Genomic DNA, 15,663 nt, shown 5'->3' on the forward strand with positions numbered 1-15,663 from the left:
GCAGCCTCGCACCGCCGTGGCAGTTGACAGTGATACTTATAGCGTGGCGGAGTGCCAGGCCGCGACGCAGCTGTACCACCATCTCACCGTAATTGGTGCGCGGAAAGGCTGTCATGCCTCATGAGCGCGCACACACCGCGCAACCTGACCGCCTCGTCGACAGACTCGGCCCGGGCGGCTTAAATTGGTAGAAACGCTGTCAAAGTTCTGAATGGCATTCATTCTGCGCCTCCGCTCGCTGTTCAAGTCCGGCGGTTATGTTGTAATTATTCTGTAGTTTGCTATGTAGGCTTGCTTGTCGAGTCTGTTAAATCAAGGTTGGGGTGTACAAAAATGTGATGTGAAAGCCTGCTGCTACAGGAATTTTCAAAAGTAATGCTCTGTGCTGTCGGGGTGGGACAAAATGTCCTAATTGTCCCAAGTACGCAGTGAGGATAAAGCCGATCGGAAAATGGATAGATGGGAATGTTTTAGTACAGGCTAACTTATGTTATTACTGTAATGGGTGGAAAAAAGGTCAGCTGATGCCGCATATACATCACATTTCTTTCAATTTGGTTCTGATTCCTTGGAGGTTGAGGTCCAAGTCGAGGGTCCATTTTGCAAGACTCAACCAGTCCGGGTCCAATACTAATGGTGCCAAATTCTCGTGAGATCACACGGCGTCGAGAGAAGAGTTTTACCGTCGTCGCTTGCCGCCGTGCGCTACCTGATGACTCATTAGCAAGACAAAGAAGTGACGACAAAAGCTTTTCCTCTCTGCAGCTAAAGACTCGATTAAAAATTCCCGACACTGCTTTGCCTTGTTGTCTCTAGAAATGACTGTTTTCTGCCAGACCAAATGAATACCTTACTTCTTAATGGACAAAATCATCAAACGCAGAGGAGCTGGCGTTATCATTTCGACATGAAAATCTGATCTGAAAGCAAGCAGGAGGAGCGTTTCGGTGTTGTGGAGGCGTTGCGGCGCCACGTTTTCAGCTCGGTAGCGGGGAAAAAAAAAATCCTCTGCTTCTTCTCCTGCACGATGAGAGCGGTAATTGAGACGAGAGGCATTTTTAAGACCAGGCTTCCAGTCGGTTGGGTCTTGAGTGCAATTTCTGTGAGTAGTAGGGAAAAAAAAAAAAAACACAAACATAGAGGGGGATTATTTCATCAGCCAAAAATCATCTTTTCTTGTTTTTTGGTTGGCCAGAGCCTGCACTCAAATCAACCTATTTTTCGTCATCAGAAAATCACAACTTCTCATGCACTGTAATTTTCTCGAAAGCCAGATGAAGTCATCATGTGATGTGAAGATTTCTTCCCTGATTCCCTGATGATTTTTTTTTTTTCTATAGCTCAACGTTGTGGGTATTTTTTCAGAGCACACCTGACGACCTCTGACGGCACACCGGGTTATGAATCACCGCTCTACCCGAGCGCTTCCCTTCCCATACAGATGGCTGCCAAAAAGCTGTCCTCGACTTGACTAGCCTTTATAGCTTGACAAGTGCAATGTTTGGTGGCGACAGGGCTGATAATAACGCCTCAAGTGACCACAGTCAGAGGGACGAAGCGTGGGCGGTAAATCCGCACCAGCGTTCCGGCACACATTCTGTATGTTTTCATTTCGTGCACACGACGTTGACGTCCTTCGCGCCCCGATGCCGTGTCATTAGGGTCGAAACATCCCCGGGAGCAGGTTTTCCGCAGGGCGGATTAGTGCTTGCGGCGGCCGCTTATTATTCAAAGATCAAGGAAGGAGAAAGAACAATGCCACGGCGTGTCACTCAGCCACTGTGCTCTGCTGCGCTAATCCCATATTTGATGAATAAGTAATAACCTGCGCGGGTCTTGTTTGGTTTGTCCGAGAAGGACATTTTGTCCCTGATTCTGTTCAATAAGAAGTTTTCAGTCAGTGCAGTGCTTCAAACTGCTTTGAACCCTTTCAGGGTCAGCGGTTCCTCCAGTGGACAGTTTATCAGGTTGTCATTATTTGCGCAAGAAAGGGTTCATGTGGACGCCGTACTTTTCCGCTTCAATTGTTGAATCACGCTAGTGAAATGAAGCTCTTATGCCTATTAGGGTAAAATCTCGACGCTGGAACGTTCATCACGGATACGTTAACAGATTTATTCCTGTCAAATGAGACACCTTGGTGACAGCGCAATTTATCAGCGGCGAGAGCACAGGAGGGATTAATAATCAGGCGGAATGTTTGTGCTAGGGGAAAAAAAAAAAAATTATCAGACGCAGACAGGCCACATCGGGGCGATTATGCGCACTTCTCATCTACGCGAGAAGCAGGAAAAACGGGACTGAATCAATTAGGAATTTCATTCGAGGGAGCCATCTTCACAAATGACGATTCACTTTCGGCATCATTACAAAGCCCGGAAGCATTTTTTTTTTTTTTTGTTGTTAATGCGGCGTCAGCACATTGCAGCAGTCGTAGGTTTGGATTAAGACAAGCTCACCGCGCACACACGTGCTTCGTCAGGGAGGCACCAGAGCCCGGGTGTCATCGGGTCAGCAACATATGGATGGCCTCGAGGAGCTCCGCTGTCTTTTGTGAAAACTCTCCTCTCGACGTCTGGGTACTGATTCATTACACTGAAAGTAAGAGTCAACATTTAACAGGGGAGTGCGTGGATCGCCATCGCGTTGTGGTGCTACGACGTAACAAACGTGTTCCTCGGTCGGGAAGTGCATAAGATGTAGCGTATTTTCCGCACTAGAAGGCGCTTGGGAGTACTTTCCATGAATTTTAAAACAGTTTTCATACATAGGGCGCGCCGCATTATAAGGCGCATAGAATATAAGCTCCAAGAGTGGCTGCGGTGGCGTTATCCATCCACTAGATGGAGCTACTCGAAAGTGTTTGGCAAAGACTCTCCATAACCTCCACTTACAACCCAGTCTCGACTTAGCACCTGCGCTAAGATCGTCTCTCAGTTGAGATGCATCAACAATACTTGTTTGATACCAATTACTACTTTCCTATTGGCGCCATCTTTGGTTGCAGAAAGAACACAATTGTGATCGGCGGAGCCCTGGCATGCAAAAATCTGTGGGGGGTGGGGGGTGGGGTCGGTACGGAAGTGCCACCTACTGTGAATATTTTGTCGAGAACATTTTGTAACACTCTGAAAGGAAATATTTGGAGTCACCTTCAGCAGCATGGCAATCACATTCATTGCTCATATCGTTCTCTTCTAAGCATTTGAGGTGACAACAACATTTTGCTGTGAGAACCAACACCTGCTGAGCAGCCCATCTTCGAAATGGGTCGAGGATGCTCTCTCGGACGAGCGCATGTCCCCTTAACGTGTCAGCCCTGATTTACACGTGTGCCTTTTGCGATTGTTTCTCTTAACGATTATTTCTCGATAGGCTAAACTGCTCCCACTGTCACCCCGAACAACCTCCCCCCCCACACCCTTCTTTAGTTACTAGGTAACCATAATTCGGAAAACGGATAATGGATGATGCCACCATCGTCAGTGCAGTCGTTTCACAAGAGCCGCAGCCTCCCCCTTAATAGCTATGACGTCTGTAATCTAATTCATGGAATGTAAAGAACAACATGAAAAAAGCTTGGTTATGGTCTGGAGTTGCTTTTCTGCATCATCCGTTTCGTTTGTAAAACTATCTGTAAATGGGAAGTTGCATAGCAACAAATCTTAGGACGAACCTGATAAAACATAACCTCCCTTGGCGGAGGGAAAGCAGCGGGTATTCGAAAGAAAAATGTGCTTATTTTCAACCAAATTTACGAGTGTTTTTTTTTGAAGAGGTGCAAAAAAAAAAAAAAAAAGTATCATAAGCAGACAAGGTAAGATAAGAAATGCACTATTATTGGTGTGACTTTGTATCTTACTGGGCTTTCTTCATCAGGAGACAATAGAACCAGGCAACCTTTTTTTTTTTGTCAACAGGATATTGTGTTTACATGCATCAACACCGAGATGAAATACTTGAGTGGCTCGGAATATTAACAGGATATTAATGTGCATCGCAGCAGGGGCGGGGGGCGGGGCTCGCGCTTCTCTGCAGCCGGCCACACAAAAGTGGTCAGCGAAAAGCCATTTTCAGAGGCGATGAGCCTGCCGAGGGCAGGACGGACGCTGCTTCAGCATCCGGTCAAGAGCACCAAACGCTGTCAACTCGAGCAGCAAGCGATGTTGTACGGCTGGCATCGATTGAAAAATGTACAGATTGCCAGGTTAGCCATTTTTGGGCGACATCACCAGCTACTGGCCTGGCAGGCATATTACAGCGTTTTCTGTTAGCCGGGAACATTTTGAAAACAAACAGAGCAAAGAAGCCTCATTTGGTTCCGGCCCGAAAGACAGAATAAATACCTTACATTACTTCCGTTTTATTTATTTCAGAATTTGAAACATGCTTTATTTTGAAAAATTACCAATTCTCTGTTACATCTGTCTACAGTATGTCACTTATGACGCAGGTCAAGGCGCGCTTCTCGGTCACGTGATATGTTACCGCTAAAATGAAACCCGGGAGCTAGCAAAACAAGTAAAAAACAAGCGTCTTTGGAAAGTTCCTTTGGGAAGCGGAAAAGGCCCAGCTCGGAAACAGAAGAGGAGCCTGCGACTTTCAAGAAAGAGAAGGCTGCATTTAATAGACAGTATCAGAAGTATTTCTTAAAAGACGGATTTATCTCGACGGGAGATTCCCACCCCACTCTGCATAGTATGCGGCGATGGTGAGTCGTATTTTTCATACGCTTTGTATTTACGGCGTATGTGGAACTGGGAGTCGCAGCTTGGAATTGAAGCGGATTTACATAGGACAGGAGAAGAGAGCCAATCTCTTTTTCGTTCATGGATGCTACAGCTTCTTGTTTCTTTCAAGCTTAGCTTGTAGCGATCTTAATTTGAAGGCACGTTTAAACGTTACCATAGCGACCAGAGAGTGTTGCGGCCAGATTGGACGTTCCTCGTGTCGTGATTCGTGTTTATTGTTATGTTTAGAAAATACCACCGTTTTCATGCATATCATTTTATTTTGTTGTATTTATCCGTCACGACTTCAAGGCCGGTCCCTGAAAATATTGTCTGACATCAAACGGGTCCATGGGCAAAAAAGGTTGGGGACCACTGCACTAGAGTACTGCTGTCCCAGAAAGGGTTCAACAAACTGTATTCTTCTACTTTGTGCCACTCAACTGCTTGGCAACGCCGCAAAGCGCTTTATTTCTTCTCACTAATTGACTTGTCAGTCATCGCGAGGACGTGGGCGACGGAAGGCGAGGCGAGCATAAAGGCAAGCCGGCCGCTTTGGGATGTGAACATTATTTACACTAAATGAGGTCGAGACCCTGAGACAAACGCGGACCGCCGAATCTAGCTGCTTTGCGCACGCCGCTTGGCGAATAGCGAAGCGGGTCATTGTCTCGAAATACCAGCATTAAGCGGCATTTCGAGACTCGCTAAACTCATTCATTCAGCTGTCCGCCGGTCTCTGCACGTCGACTTTGTTTTTGATGAGGCCAGCCTTTGACCGCCGCTTCCCGCGCATCTGCCCCAATCGGAACCCTCCTCCTGGTTGCCATGGATACAAGCCGCCAATGAGCAGGCAGATCAGAGTGCAAAAGAGTTCCAATCTTAGGTCGGATTCTTGGATCCGTCTCCTCCCGGGCTTTGCTACCTATAGAACAAGCGAAGCGTTCTCTGTGAGTTTTCACCTCGTGTCATTTGGTATGTCGGTGAATATGCCAAGGCTCTTTTCTGTATGTGTGTGTATGTCTATGTGTGTGTCTGTGAGCATTTGTCCAAGCGGTTGGAGATAACGCGGCGTTCTGATCCACTTACACGGGCCGTTCTTTTTCTTCGACTGAACTGGCGGCGCTTCGAGGACTCCGCTGCCTGTGCCGAGGTCACCTCCCTCAACGCTTTCATGTCTTTTTGTGTTTCCTCCAGTTGGCGGGCTTCATCTACGCCTGCTACGTGATCAAGCTCATCTCGGAGGAGGAGGACAGCTGTGAGTGCACACGCGCACACACACACACACGTCTGTGGCATATATTGGGTGCCCCGACTGACGAGTTTTGGTGTCGTCCACATTGAAGTCTGAGTTTACACTGACCCCCATAGCGGACAAAATGGCTTCAGCACTTGACAAAAGAAAACGACTGGAGTAAAATTATCTTGCTGAAGTCGTTCTCAAAAACCGAGAGTGATGCAATCAATAAAATAAAGCACTGACTAAACAGTTTTAAAGGCCGATATGAATCCGCTCCCAAATAACGTCAGGGCTGACCAGTTCCTTCTGCACCACAGCATGACAGTCATCCAGTCTTTACAAAGCAGGTTTACTCAAATGCGTCTAACCCACAGGTGTCAAACTCAAGGCCCAGGGGGCCAAATCTGTCCCACCACACAATTTTATGTGGCCCGCGAAAGCCAATCGAGCATGTCAACTTCCATGATGCTTCCTAAAATCCGTACCCCAATTTAAAATGATCATATGTAATAAAAGAGCTGTTGTCAGCATGAAAATGGGACTCTCCCTACCAAAATGGCAGAAAACATTGCGTAAAATAAAAATACAACCAAAAATATATATGTAGAATAATTTCCAGGTCGTTTTGCGGCCCGGTTTTTCAAGGGGGCTCGACAGTCTCACAAATTCTTGAATTTGCATTTCTTGTGTATGTAGTCTTTCATGCAGTTGCCACGCAACTACCCTTGAATGACACACCAAAGATATTATCAGTGTCATCTATTCAAACATCTCAAGGGTGTACTGAAGCACACTCAGGTGTAAAACCATGTTAGGAAAAAAAAAATTAATTACATTCTTTGCGATGACAACATTTTAAACACCTTGCATGCTGGTAAATCTCGCCGTGTATTAAATACGCCCGAGGCCGTCGGTGGAGCTAAATTGCAGCAGAAGTTCTGATGGTAGATCGATGAGCCGCCATATTTTATTCAGTAATATATGCGGAATGACCGACAGCGCTGACCGGCAAGAAATGAGACAATGGATATTCCTTGGCAAGCGCAAAGTGAGGCAAAAGTTTGATTTCATGGATACGCAGAAAGAAGCGTCTGGTTGTATTTTTCGAGGTTATTGAGACATGACCAAACTTTTACAATCCACTGAGGAAATAGCGCTTTAGTTCAGTCTGAATAATTGATGTCCTGCAGGGATGCCCTTTGCTTAAATGTGGCACTTCGGCCACTGGCATTCGCCAAGCACTGAGAGAGCCGAACGAGCTCTTTGGAAGAGTAAAACAGGCTTTTTTTTTTTTATCCCCACATCTTCAGTTTAAAATCGTTAGCAATTAATTTTGTGTTCGCGGGCCATAAAACTCATCTTGGGTCACACGTGACAAAGATCGAGAGTATCAGCCAACTTGGTAATCCCGCGGTTGGAATGAAATTGATTTTCTTTTCATTGTTTTCCGTATGCAAAAAAAAAATAAAACAAAATAGTTTAACTGTGTCAACTCACACGACATCGCTGCTCGGCTAACTTCGCCACCGTTCTCCTGAAAATAAATAAATAGAGGCATTAAAAATGATTTCCGCGTCGAAAACAGTGTTCGTAAAAGTCGTTTTTCATTACGTTACAGTAATTCGCTCTCTGATAAGCCTTCGAGCTAATGGATCTGTCAGTCAAACCCTGCCTCGGCGGATTACGTTCGGCGCGCCTCGCTCGTGTCTGAAACACGACGTGTCCCCACTAATGCGGCCTTCCTGCATTCTACCACAAATGCCCTGAATTTGAAGTCTCAAACCACGGGATGTCAAGTTGTATTGTTCACATTTGGTAACCGTCTGACAATTCTTCAACCTCATATTGGGGTCTGAATTTTTGCAGATTTTTCTGCTCAATGCTCTGAAATGGCTACCTGACATCAAAATGGCGACTTTTTTTTTGTGGAGCTCCTTAGGATAGACAGAGTCCATGTTGCTGAATTATCCATCCATCCATTTTCTAATCCGCTTGATCCTCACAAGGGTCGCGGGGCGTGCTGGAGCCGATCCCAGCCGTCTTCGGGTAGCAGGCGGGGGACCCCCTGAACCGGTTGCCAGCCAATCGCAGGGCACACACAGAGACGAACAACCATCCGCGCTCACACTCACACCGAGGGGCAATTTCGAGTGCTCAATCAGCCTGCCACGCATGTTTTTGGAATGTGGGAGGAAACCGGAGTACCCGGAGAAAACCCACGCAGGCACGGGGAGAATTTTGGGGTGCTGAATTTAAAAAAAAACAATTTTTAATCCTTGGGGCCACTACTGAAGCCCATTTTTGTTTTAAACCCAGTGCCACCACTGTATGTTAAACGTTTAATGTAGTACAAGGTAAAAACACTCTTCAAACCAACACAAAGCTCACACAGAAACAAGGAGGGCGTATCGACTGCTCTCAACTGAGCATTGTCACATTTTAACCCTTTCAAGGCCAACGCTTAACTACAGTGGACAGCGGATCATTTTATCAGGTTACATGAAATAAGTGACTCTTTTTCAGGAACTCCCGATATCTGCATATCTGCCATTATTAAAAACCGTTGACAATTATGGGAGTGCGCCATCTTGCCATTCTTTCTCCCGGAATAATTTTTTTTTTTTTTTTGGGAGGGGGGGTGAATCAATCGTAATCGCCTCTGCGCTCTTGAACGCAGCGAGGGGAAGAAAACGTCGGCTCGATAACGCGCGGGCTGAACAATATTCGCGGCCAATACAGGGGGGCGGGGTGGGGGGGTGGTTGAATGGGCCTTGGGTGAGGAAGCTAATGCTCACCGAGGGCCCTTGTGAACATTCGGAGCTGCTGAGAAAGGTAATTAGTCTGATAATTATTCCGTGTGTGCCTGCTTCAGTCGGCCACATTCTAATCAAACCCTTGTATGTTGGCAACACACACACACACACACACACACACACACACACACACACACACACACACACACACACAGTAGCTCAGGTTGTGTGTCAAGACGCCGTCAGGGACTGCCGGACTGCAGCATGAGTCAGCGGGAAAAACTCTCGCCGCGTCAAAATACGGAATTCCGGCGGTGGCGCTGATTGCCGGTATAACGATCCGAGCGGTGTCGAGTTGTGGCGGGCGCCCGTGATCCAATGACACCGTCAGCAGACAAAAGATTAGCGGTTGTCCTGTTGTGTTTTATAATCAGTCTCGCTCATGAATACATGAAAAGGATTATTGGACTATTTGTGACAACGCCAGGAATAGAGTAAAGAAAGTTTCGTGAGGACAAATACTTATTCTTGTATATATCTACTCTGATTAAATGTCAAATGTCTTTTTTTGAGAAACGTCATGTCTTTTTTTTTTTTTTTTTTGCTTTGACTTGAGCAAACATCTGATATTTACACGATGGTGCGAGTGGATTCACTTTCTAAAAAGCAGCCGTTTGGAAGATCACAAACGACTGGTCAAAGTAAACATCAAACAAAGAGAATTACATGTGTACGGCATTTAAAAACCAACAGACAAGGCAAAAACGCCACTGACACGCTAACGCTGCCGTTGATATGTTGTGCATTTTAAACACCCGCAGAATTTTACTTGTCGTACACTCGCTTCATGCTAACACATAATGAGAAACACCATAAATCAGCAATATAAGGAGCATCCGTGTGGTGTAGTCCTTTGCGAAAAACCGCAAATATTTCAGCAGTTTTACCGAGTCACTTACAGTAGTCGTGAAAGTCTTTCTTTGTTTGTGTCTGCATGACTGGATTGCACTGCCTCAAATAAAATGTAGTTCCATTTCCCACAAAATGAAAGGCACTGCTGTGCAGACCACGGGAAATAAAACAGAGTTCAGTTCCCCTGGCTGGTGAAGTGATCTTGTCAACACTCATATTTTGCACTGGACTGCTTTCAAATGCTGATTGTTGTTGGTAAAATCTTATTTTCTACCATCAACACTAAACACACCTTCATTTTCCCGACGTTTCATTCAATTCAGTCATATTTCCTCAGAAACCTGCAGGTGTTACCTTAACAACTGGTTTCTATGTGACGGCTCCATCCCGCATGGGCGTCTGCAAATTCCGCGGGAATAAATCCTGTGCGGCGCGGGTGGAAGTGACTTTTAAGGAGCTCTCTGACATCAAAGTGAAAAAGCATCTCACTCTGATGCAAGCAACCACCTGCCGGCTGCCTCTCGGCTGCTCCATCCGAGATAATTTAGGGCCTGCATGTACGTGCGTTCCCAAGGCGTCGTAAATAAATGGCTACGCGCTCACACGCGCGCGTCTTGATGCCGAAATAGCTTTGCAACACACAGCGAGAGAGCTTCCAAAGGGCATAAGTTGCCATGGGATAATTAATGGACGCTCTTCCTTCCCTGTACAGTTGATTTTATAGGCGGATTCGACTCGTACGGCTACCAGGGGCCTCAGAAGACCTCCCACCTTCAACTACAGCCCATGTACATGTAAGTAGCGCATGTGTAATTACAAAGCATTTCATGAAAGATCACAACGTTCCAGACCACCCACACCATGTTTTTATAGCATTTATGGCTCTTCATTTTTTTTTCCCTCAAGGTCTTGAAACACATCATGTCTCAATATACATATCAGTAATTCTTGCCAGATGTACACTATAAAATGAATTTACAGTCGCTACTTTCTGTAGGCATAAAAAGCAGGATTAAAGAGGATTGACTTTCAAGAATCTTCAGCAAAAACTCGCCTGAGCTGAAATAACTGTTTCCTGTTTTCATTCGTCCTTTTTTATAAACAATGTTTCGCCATCTAGTGGTCGACTGTGGAATTACAGCCACGATAAACCGGAGGCAGAGCAACATAGAATTATGAACTGTACTAAATAAACCTGCGAAACAGCGAGAGCGTGGACCTAAAAACCCGCAATGAAGGGATGCTTACTGCATATAATAACAAATTTGCGGCGTTCTGACCGCTCGGCCCATTATCGTAATCGGCCCAGTTCCGGAACAAAAGTACATGATCGGCATATCTCGAGCAAAGCCTTTCATTGTGAATCACAAAAAACAAAACAAAACAAAACAAAACAAAAAAACTATCAGCTTGTCCCTTGCAGCATTAGGTTTGGAAGGGCACAAACAAACGTAATTAAGAATAATCAATTTAAACCTGGAACCAGAGCTTTTACAAACCTCATTTTACTCAATTCAGAAGATGTCCGCTTATGCGTTTGAACGCTTCCATTAAGATCAGGATGATGAAAGGAAGAACAGACGAAACCAAGACGAAAAGGAAATAAAGGCCCAGGATGTAGTTTGATGTCGCCTTGGTGGAGGCGATAACACCTATCGTAAATCATCAGCCCGCTTTAACGCAACGACTGTCACACTTATAACACTTATAGTGACACACACACACACACACACACACACACACACACACACACACACACACACACACACACACACATCATCAATATGCTCTCATTGTTCCCACAGCTGTTGTTCTTTCACTTTGGTTTTTATTGGCTTTAGCCAGAGGGACCAATAAATTGTTGTGTCCCGGAGGAAATATATCTCGCTCTTTTCACACATAGCCCCCTCTGGCACACACACACAAAATCAATCAGTAATTTTATCTGCTTAAAAAAAAAAAAACAACAACAAAAAACGATCGGCAACACTAATTTATTCAATTTATTTCAGAAAAAAATGACACTGGAACAGCTTTTTTTGTTTTGTTTTTTTAATGTGAGATGCAAATTAACTGACGACGATTACGAGTCTACTCTCGTTTTTTTTTCTCCACCACATCAGATTTTCATCATCATCATCATAACAAGAATCAACCCAATAATATATTGCTGTCCCTGACAAACAAATGCACAAGCAGGGTTTTTGTGTATCATAATCTAAATGTCTCCACTTGTATCTTTCCAGGTCAAAATAAGACGAGGAGCTGCCTTACCACTTCTTGGTTTGTTTATAATGCTGGCAAACAAACAAGGACACAGAAGATTGAGACTCCCCGCTCCTGCATCACCTTCCCTGACTTCCTTGCAGTGTCGCGTCTATTGCTGACGGTACAACACTGACCTCTGGCGGTGGAAGGCAGGAACTACAAGGCACGGGAATAACCTGCTTCCATTGGCTGGTGGATTTTTAATCGTTTTTGTTGTGTTTGTGCATTAGTGGATCATCAAAACCCGGTTGACTTTTTGGGGAACTCTTTTTTTTTTTTTAGTGCCTGACAGACTTACTGACACCAAGTGTACGACCAACTAAGGAATGTCAGATAAAACGTACTCCTGGTCCACGTCCAGAATTGTTTGGATTCTGAATGTGACTAAAGACGATATAAAAAAAAAAAAAGAAAAGTGAATCTTAATGTTTACAGTCCAAGGCAATGCAACGAGGAGACAGGCAAATTGGTTTTTTGTGTGTGTAGTCGGGCCTCTGCTGTGTAATTCGTCTTCCGCCAACAAACAACAAGCAGAGTGCCAAAGAACACAAGAAGCATCCATCCACAACCATGAAATCTTCCAAAGGCCCAACAAATTAATGACAATCACGAATCCCTTTCACACCGTCTGAGAAAGCCGACAATGTTCGGAATGCGTGGATGGCGTGACAATTTTCCAGCTTCAAAGGTAGTATCAGAATAATAACGGAGTCGGGACTATACCTGTGTGAGAAAGTGCGGGAAATTTTAAGTCTCTGTAACATGAAAATAATGTCTCCAAAATTTTGCGCAATACTGCAATGAATGATCAAAACCTCACCAAGTATAAAAAAAATGAAGCTTCAAATTCATGAAAAATAGAGATGTTGTGGGCGTAATAGAACATTTTAAAACTCTTTAGGTAAAATTTGCATTCAATTGTGCGTGATACATTTTGAAAAAAAATCCTGAAAATAGTTTTTCAAATGCTCCACCATTCAAACTTACAATCATGCTAATGCAAATATGATACTGTATTTGGAACTTGGTCATGTACTTGGAGAACTATGGATTTTTTTTTAGGCGGTACTTAGTTAAAAAAAAAAAAAAAAACAACAACTCTTAGACCCACTGGGCAAGCCCAAATACCTCATTTAAAAAAAAAAATCCAAATTTAGCTCTTGAGGTCAAACGTATGCCGACTTTCCCGTTCATCCTGCAGACATGCTCCATAACAGTGCACTTGTGCCTGTAAATGTGTCGTCATGACACTAGACTGCCACACTTGAATTTTGATGCAGCCTCTGGAGTGTACCGATGCGCACCACAACGTATGTCAGGAAAGCAAAATGTGATCGCCTGCTAGTTGGACATTTTGGACTCTCTGGACCAAACATTGGAGGCCTTCCTTGTTTACCATGCAACTCTTGTACATGGAGGCTTTAAAAACATTTTCCTGAAAGGATCCAGCCCTCTCTGGAGGTCACTGGTGAGGACTTCAGAACAGTGTGTGTGTGTGTGTGTGTGTGTGTGTGTGTGTGTGTGTGTGTGTGTGCGCGCGTGCGTGTTTGCATGAGGTGTCACCAAGCTGTTTGCATAATTACTATCCTCATGCCGCTCATGCGTGACTTATGACTAGCTACTACGCTAAACGTCTTCAATGTGAACTTTGTTGTTTTTCTATTTCACTGGGAATTGCCCAAATGGGTAAATAGTTTAAAAACAAAGAGAGGAGAAAAAAAAACTGAATTGTGACCTTGAACTTCTAGATGTTTTTTTTTAAATAATGTGTGGTGGGGGGGTGGGTTTCTAGCTGACTAATAATGTATGATGTCGTGGACAAGTGGCCCTGTGTTTCATGTGAGTGTGTGAAGTTAGAAGGTGTTGCGTTGAAATACAAGTTTGATTTGTTCTTTGACACCGTTTGCAACTCAAAAGTCTTGTATCTCAAACTGTGGATCTAAGATTTTTGTGGTTGAAATAGGTCTTGCCATTGGCGTAGCAATAGACGTTTTGCTACATTTATTAAATCACAGGCAAGTAGCGCTGAAATATTGAGGGGAAAAAATGGCTGGAAATGCATTTTGGCTTTTATCCCCCCCCCCCCCAAAAAACATCTGATCTTATTTTTATGATGAATTATTTTAAATTGTTTGTTTTAAAATTCAGAATTTGGTGTGTGACATTTCAACCTCCCAAATTTAAGGAACCAAAAATATATTTTTTCTTTTTGTTATTATGGAAACATTCATAAATGTGGAGTATTTAGAACAGAGCCCTGTGGCACTCCTCACATTATTATGCCGTTCAGTAAGCAGATGGGGACTATGATGTCAAATCAAATATAGATGATTAAAGTTCGGAAAAATGTTCCAACCAAACTGTTGGTTTAGCAATATAGACTGGATGTATGATATAAAAAGAATATTTGACAAAAATAATACTAGAAGTTGACCTTTAATTGAAGATTACTTGAGCAAAAGAACTTTTAAAGAGCCCAAACTACCCCACCCCTACCTCCTTGAAGTTATTACATCAATACATAGTAATGCTCTAAAAATTTTTGTGTATTTGAAGACTTTTAAACCCTCAAGTTTCTGACTAAAGCAATTTTCATTAGCCAAATTACCCACCACTGGTGGCCTACTTTTGTGCTGCGATGTGCACTTTGCCAGTTTTATGCCCTATAAGACTGTTGTAAAGTCTTTTTAACATTGTCGGCATTTTCAGAACAAAGCGATGGGATTAAAGTTTGGTCCTTAAGCCGCATACGAACAGCACCCGAGAGCCTTCTTCAAAGTTCAAGTGGTTGAAGAGGTCATTGGATCATAAAATGAGAAGTCACACAAAAATGTTTTTTTATTTTATTCTTACATTTTTTCATCGATAAGGTTTCGACAGCTAGATCTTTTGTTTTATATATCACATTTGAAGTGATGGTGTTTGCTCCCAGTGGCCCTTGTACATCCCATCCTGCTAACTTGGGGCCCCCAGGCTCCTTATCTTGAGTCAACAGTCTCGAACGTGAGTCTTAAACTGGACAGTGATTTGAAATTAGACCGGCAAATTGGTACTGTTGTTAAATCCAGCTTCTTTCATCTCAGGTAGCTTGCAATAGTAAAGCCTCTCCTTTCTCAAGAGCACTTTGAAACAATAATTCATGCCTCCACCGAGCATCTCCAGCTGGCCTAGAATGCCGCTGCTCGCCTCTTGACTGGTACTCAAAAGAGGGAGCACATAACTCCTACGCTGGCATCCCTTCACTGGCTCCGAATACGTGTTAGAGTTCTTTTTAAGATCATGTATATTTGTTTTCTATTAGAGGTGCCGAGAACTAAGTGGAGGCTCAGAGGACATTGACCCTTTTCCGTTGCTGGTCCCTCGTTTTGGAATGCATACCTGTCAACTCATACGGTTTAGCCATAGTTCATACGGATTTTGTGGTGAATTTTACGTATATGGCCATATTGCACAAATCATACGGATTCTGAAAATTTCCGTTTTTTTTTTCCCCCCTAACAGGTAGTTCCGTTTGCTTTTGCCCAGAATGGTGCTAGTCTCCTCGAATGCTTTCATTTCCGCTAACTTTCCAGTAAATCACGTGGTTCCTTGTTGAAAACATCAGAGTATTCATTGCATACTTCGGTAGTGTACAAGCAAGTTCTACAAGGAAACAAATATATCATTCATATTTCGTGGGTTTTTTTCTGCCGTTATTTTGACATATAAAATGCTTTGGTATGTTATAAGGATTTTTTTTGCTCTTTATAAGGATTTTTTT

The 15,663-nt window shown here is 43.8% G+C and overlaps 2 protein-coding genes across 2 annotated transcripts in view; one reads left to right on the plus strand and one right to left on the minus strand.

The window, feature by feature from the left end:
* nkain2 (sodium/potassium transporting ATPase interacting 2) overlaps positions 1-13,403 on the plus strand; it is a 50,674-nt gene extending 37,271 nt beyond the window's left edge. The window contains exons 5-7 of the mRNA XM_019873748.1: positions 5,928-5,988; positions 10,348-10,429; positions 11,882-13,403. Coding sequence (XP_019729307.1) covers positions 5,928-5,988; positions 10,348-10,429; positions 11,882-11,891 — 153 coding nt within the window. The 3' untranslated portion in view covers positions 11,892-13,403. The remainder of the gene's footprint in view (positions 1-5,927; positions 5,989-10,347; positions 10,430-11,881) is intronic.
* The window catches only part of slc22a16 (solute carrier family 22 member 16), a 35,620-nt gene continuing 25,853 nt past the window's right edge, over positions 5,897-15,663 (minus strand). The window contains exon 10 of the transcript XR_002168665.1: positions 5,897-5,986. The gene's annotated coding sequence lies outside the window, so the exon portion shown is untranslated. The remainder of the gene's footprint in view (positions 5,987-15,663) is intronic.

This window comes from Hippocampus comes, unplaced genomic scaffold (assembly GCF_001891065.2).
Source record: "Hippocampus comes isolate QL1 unplaced genomic scaffold, H_comes_QL1_v1.1 scaffold126, whole genome shotgun sequence".
In the NCBI taxonomy this organism is placed as follows: domain Eukaryota; kingdom Metazoa; phylum Chordata; class Actinopteri; order Syngnathiformes; family Syngnathidae; genus Hippocampus; species Hippocampus comes.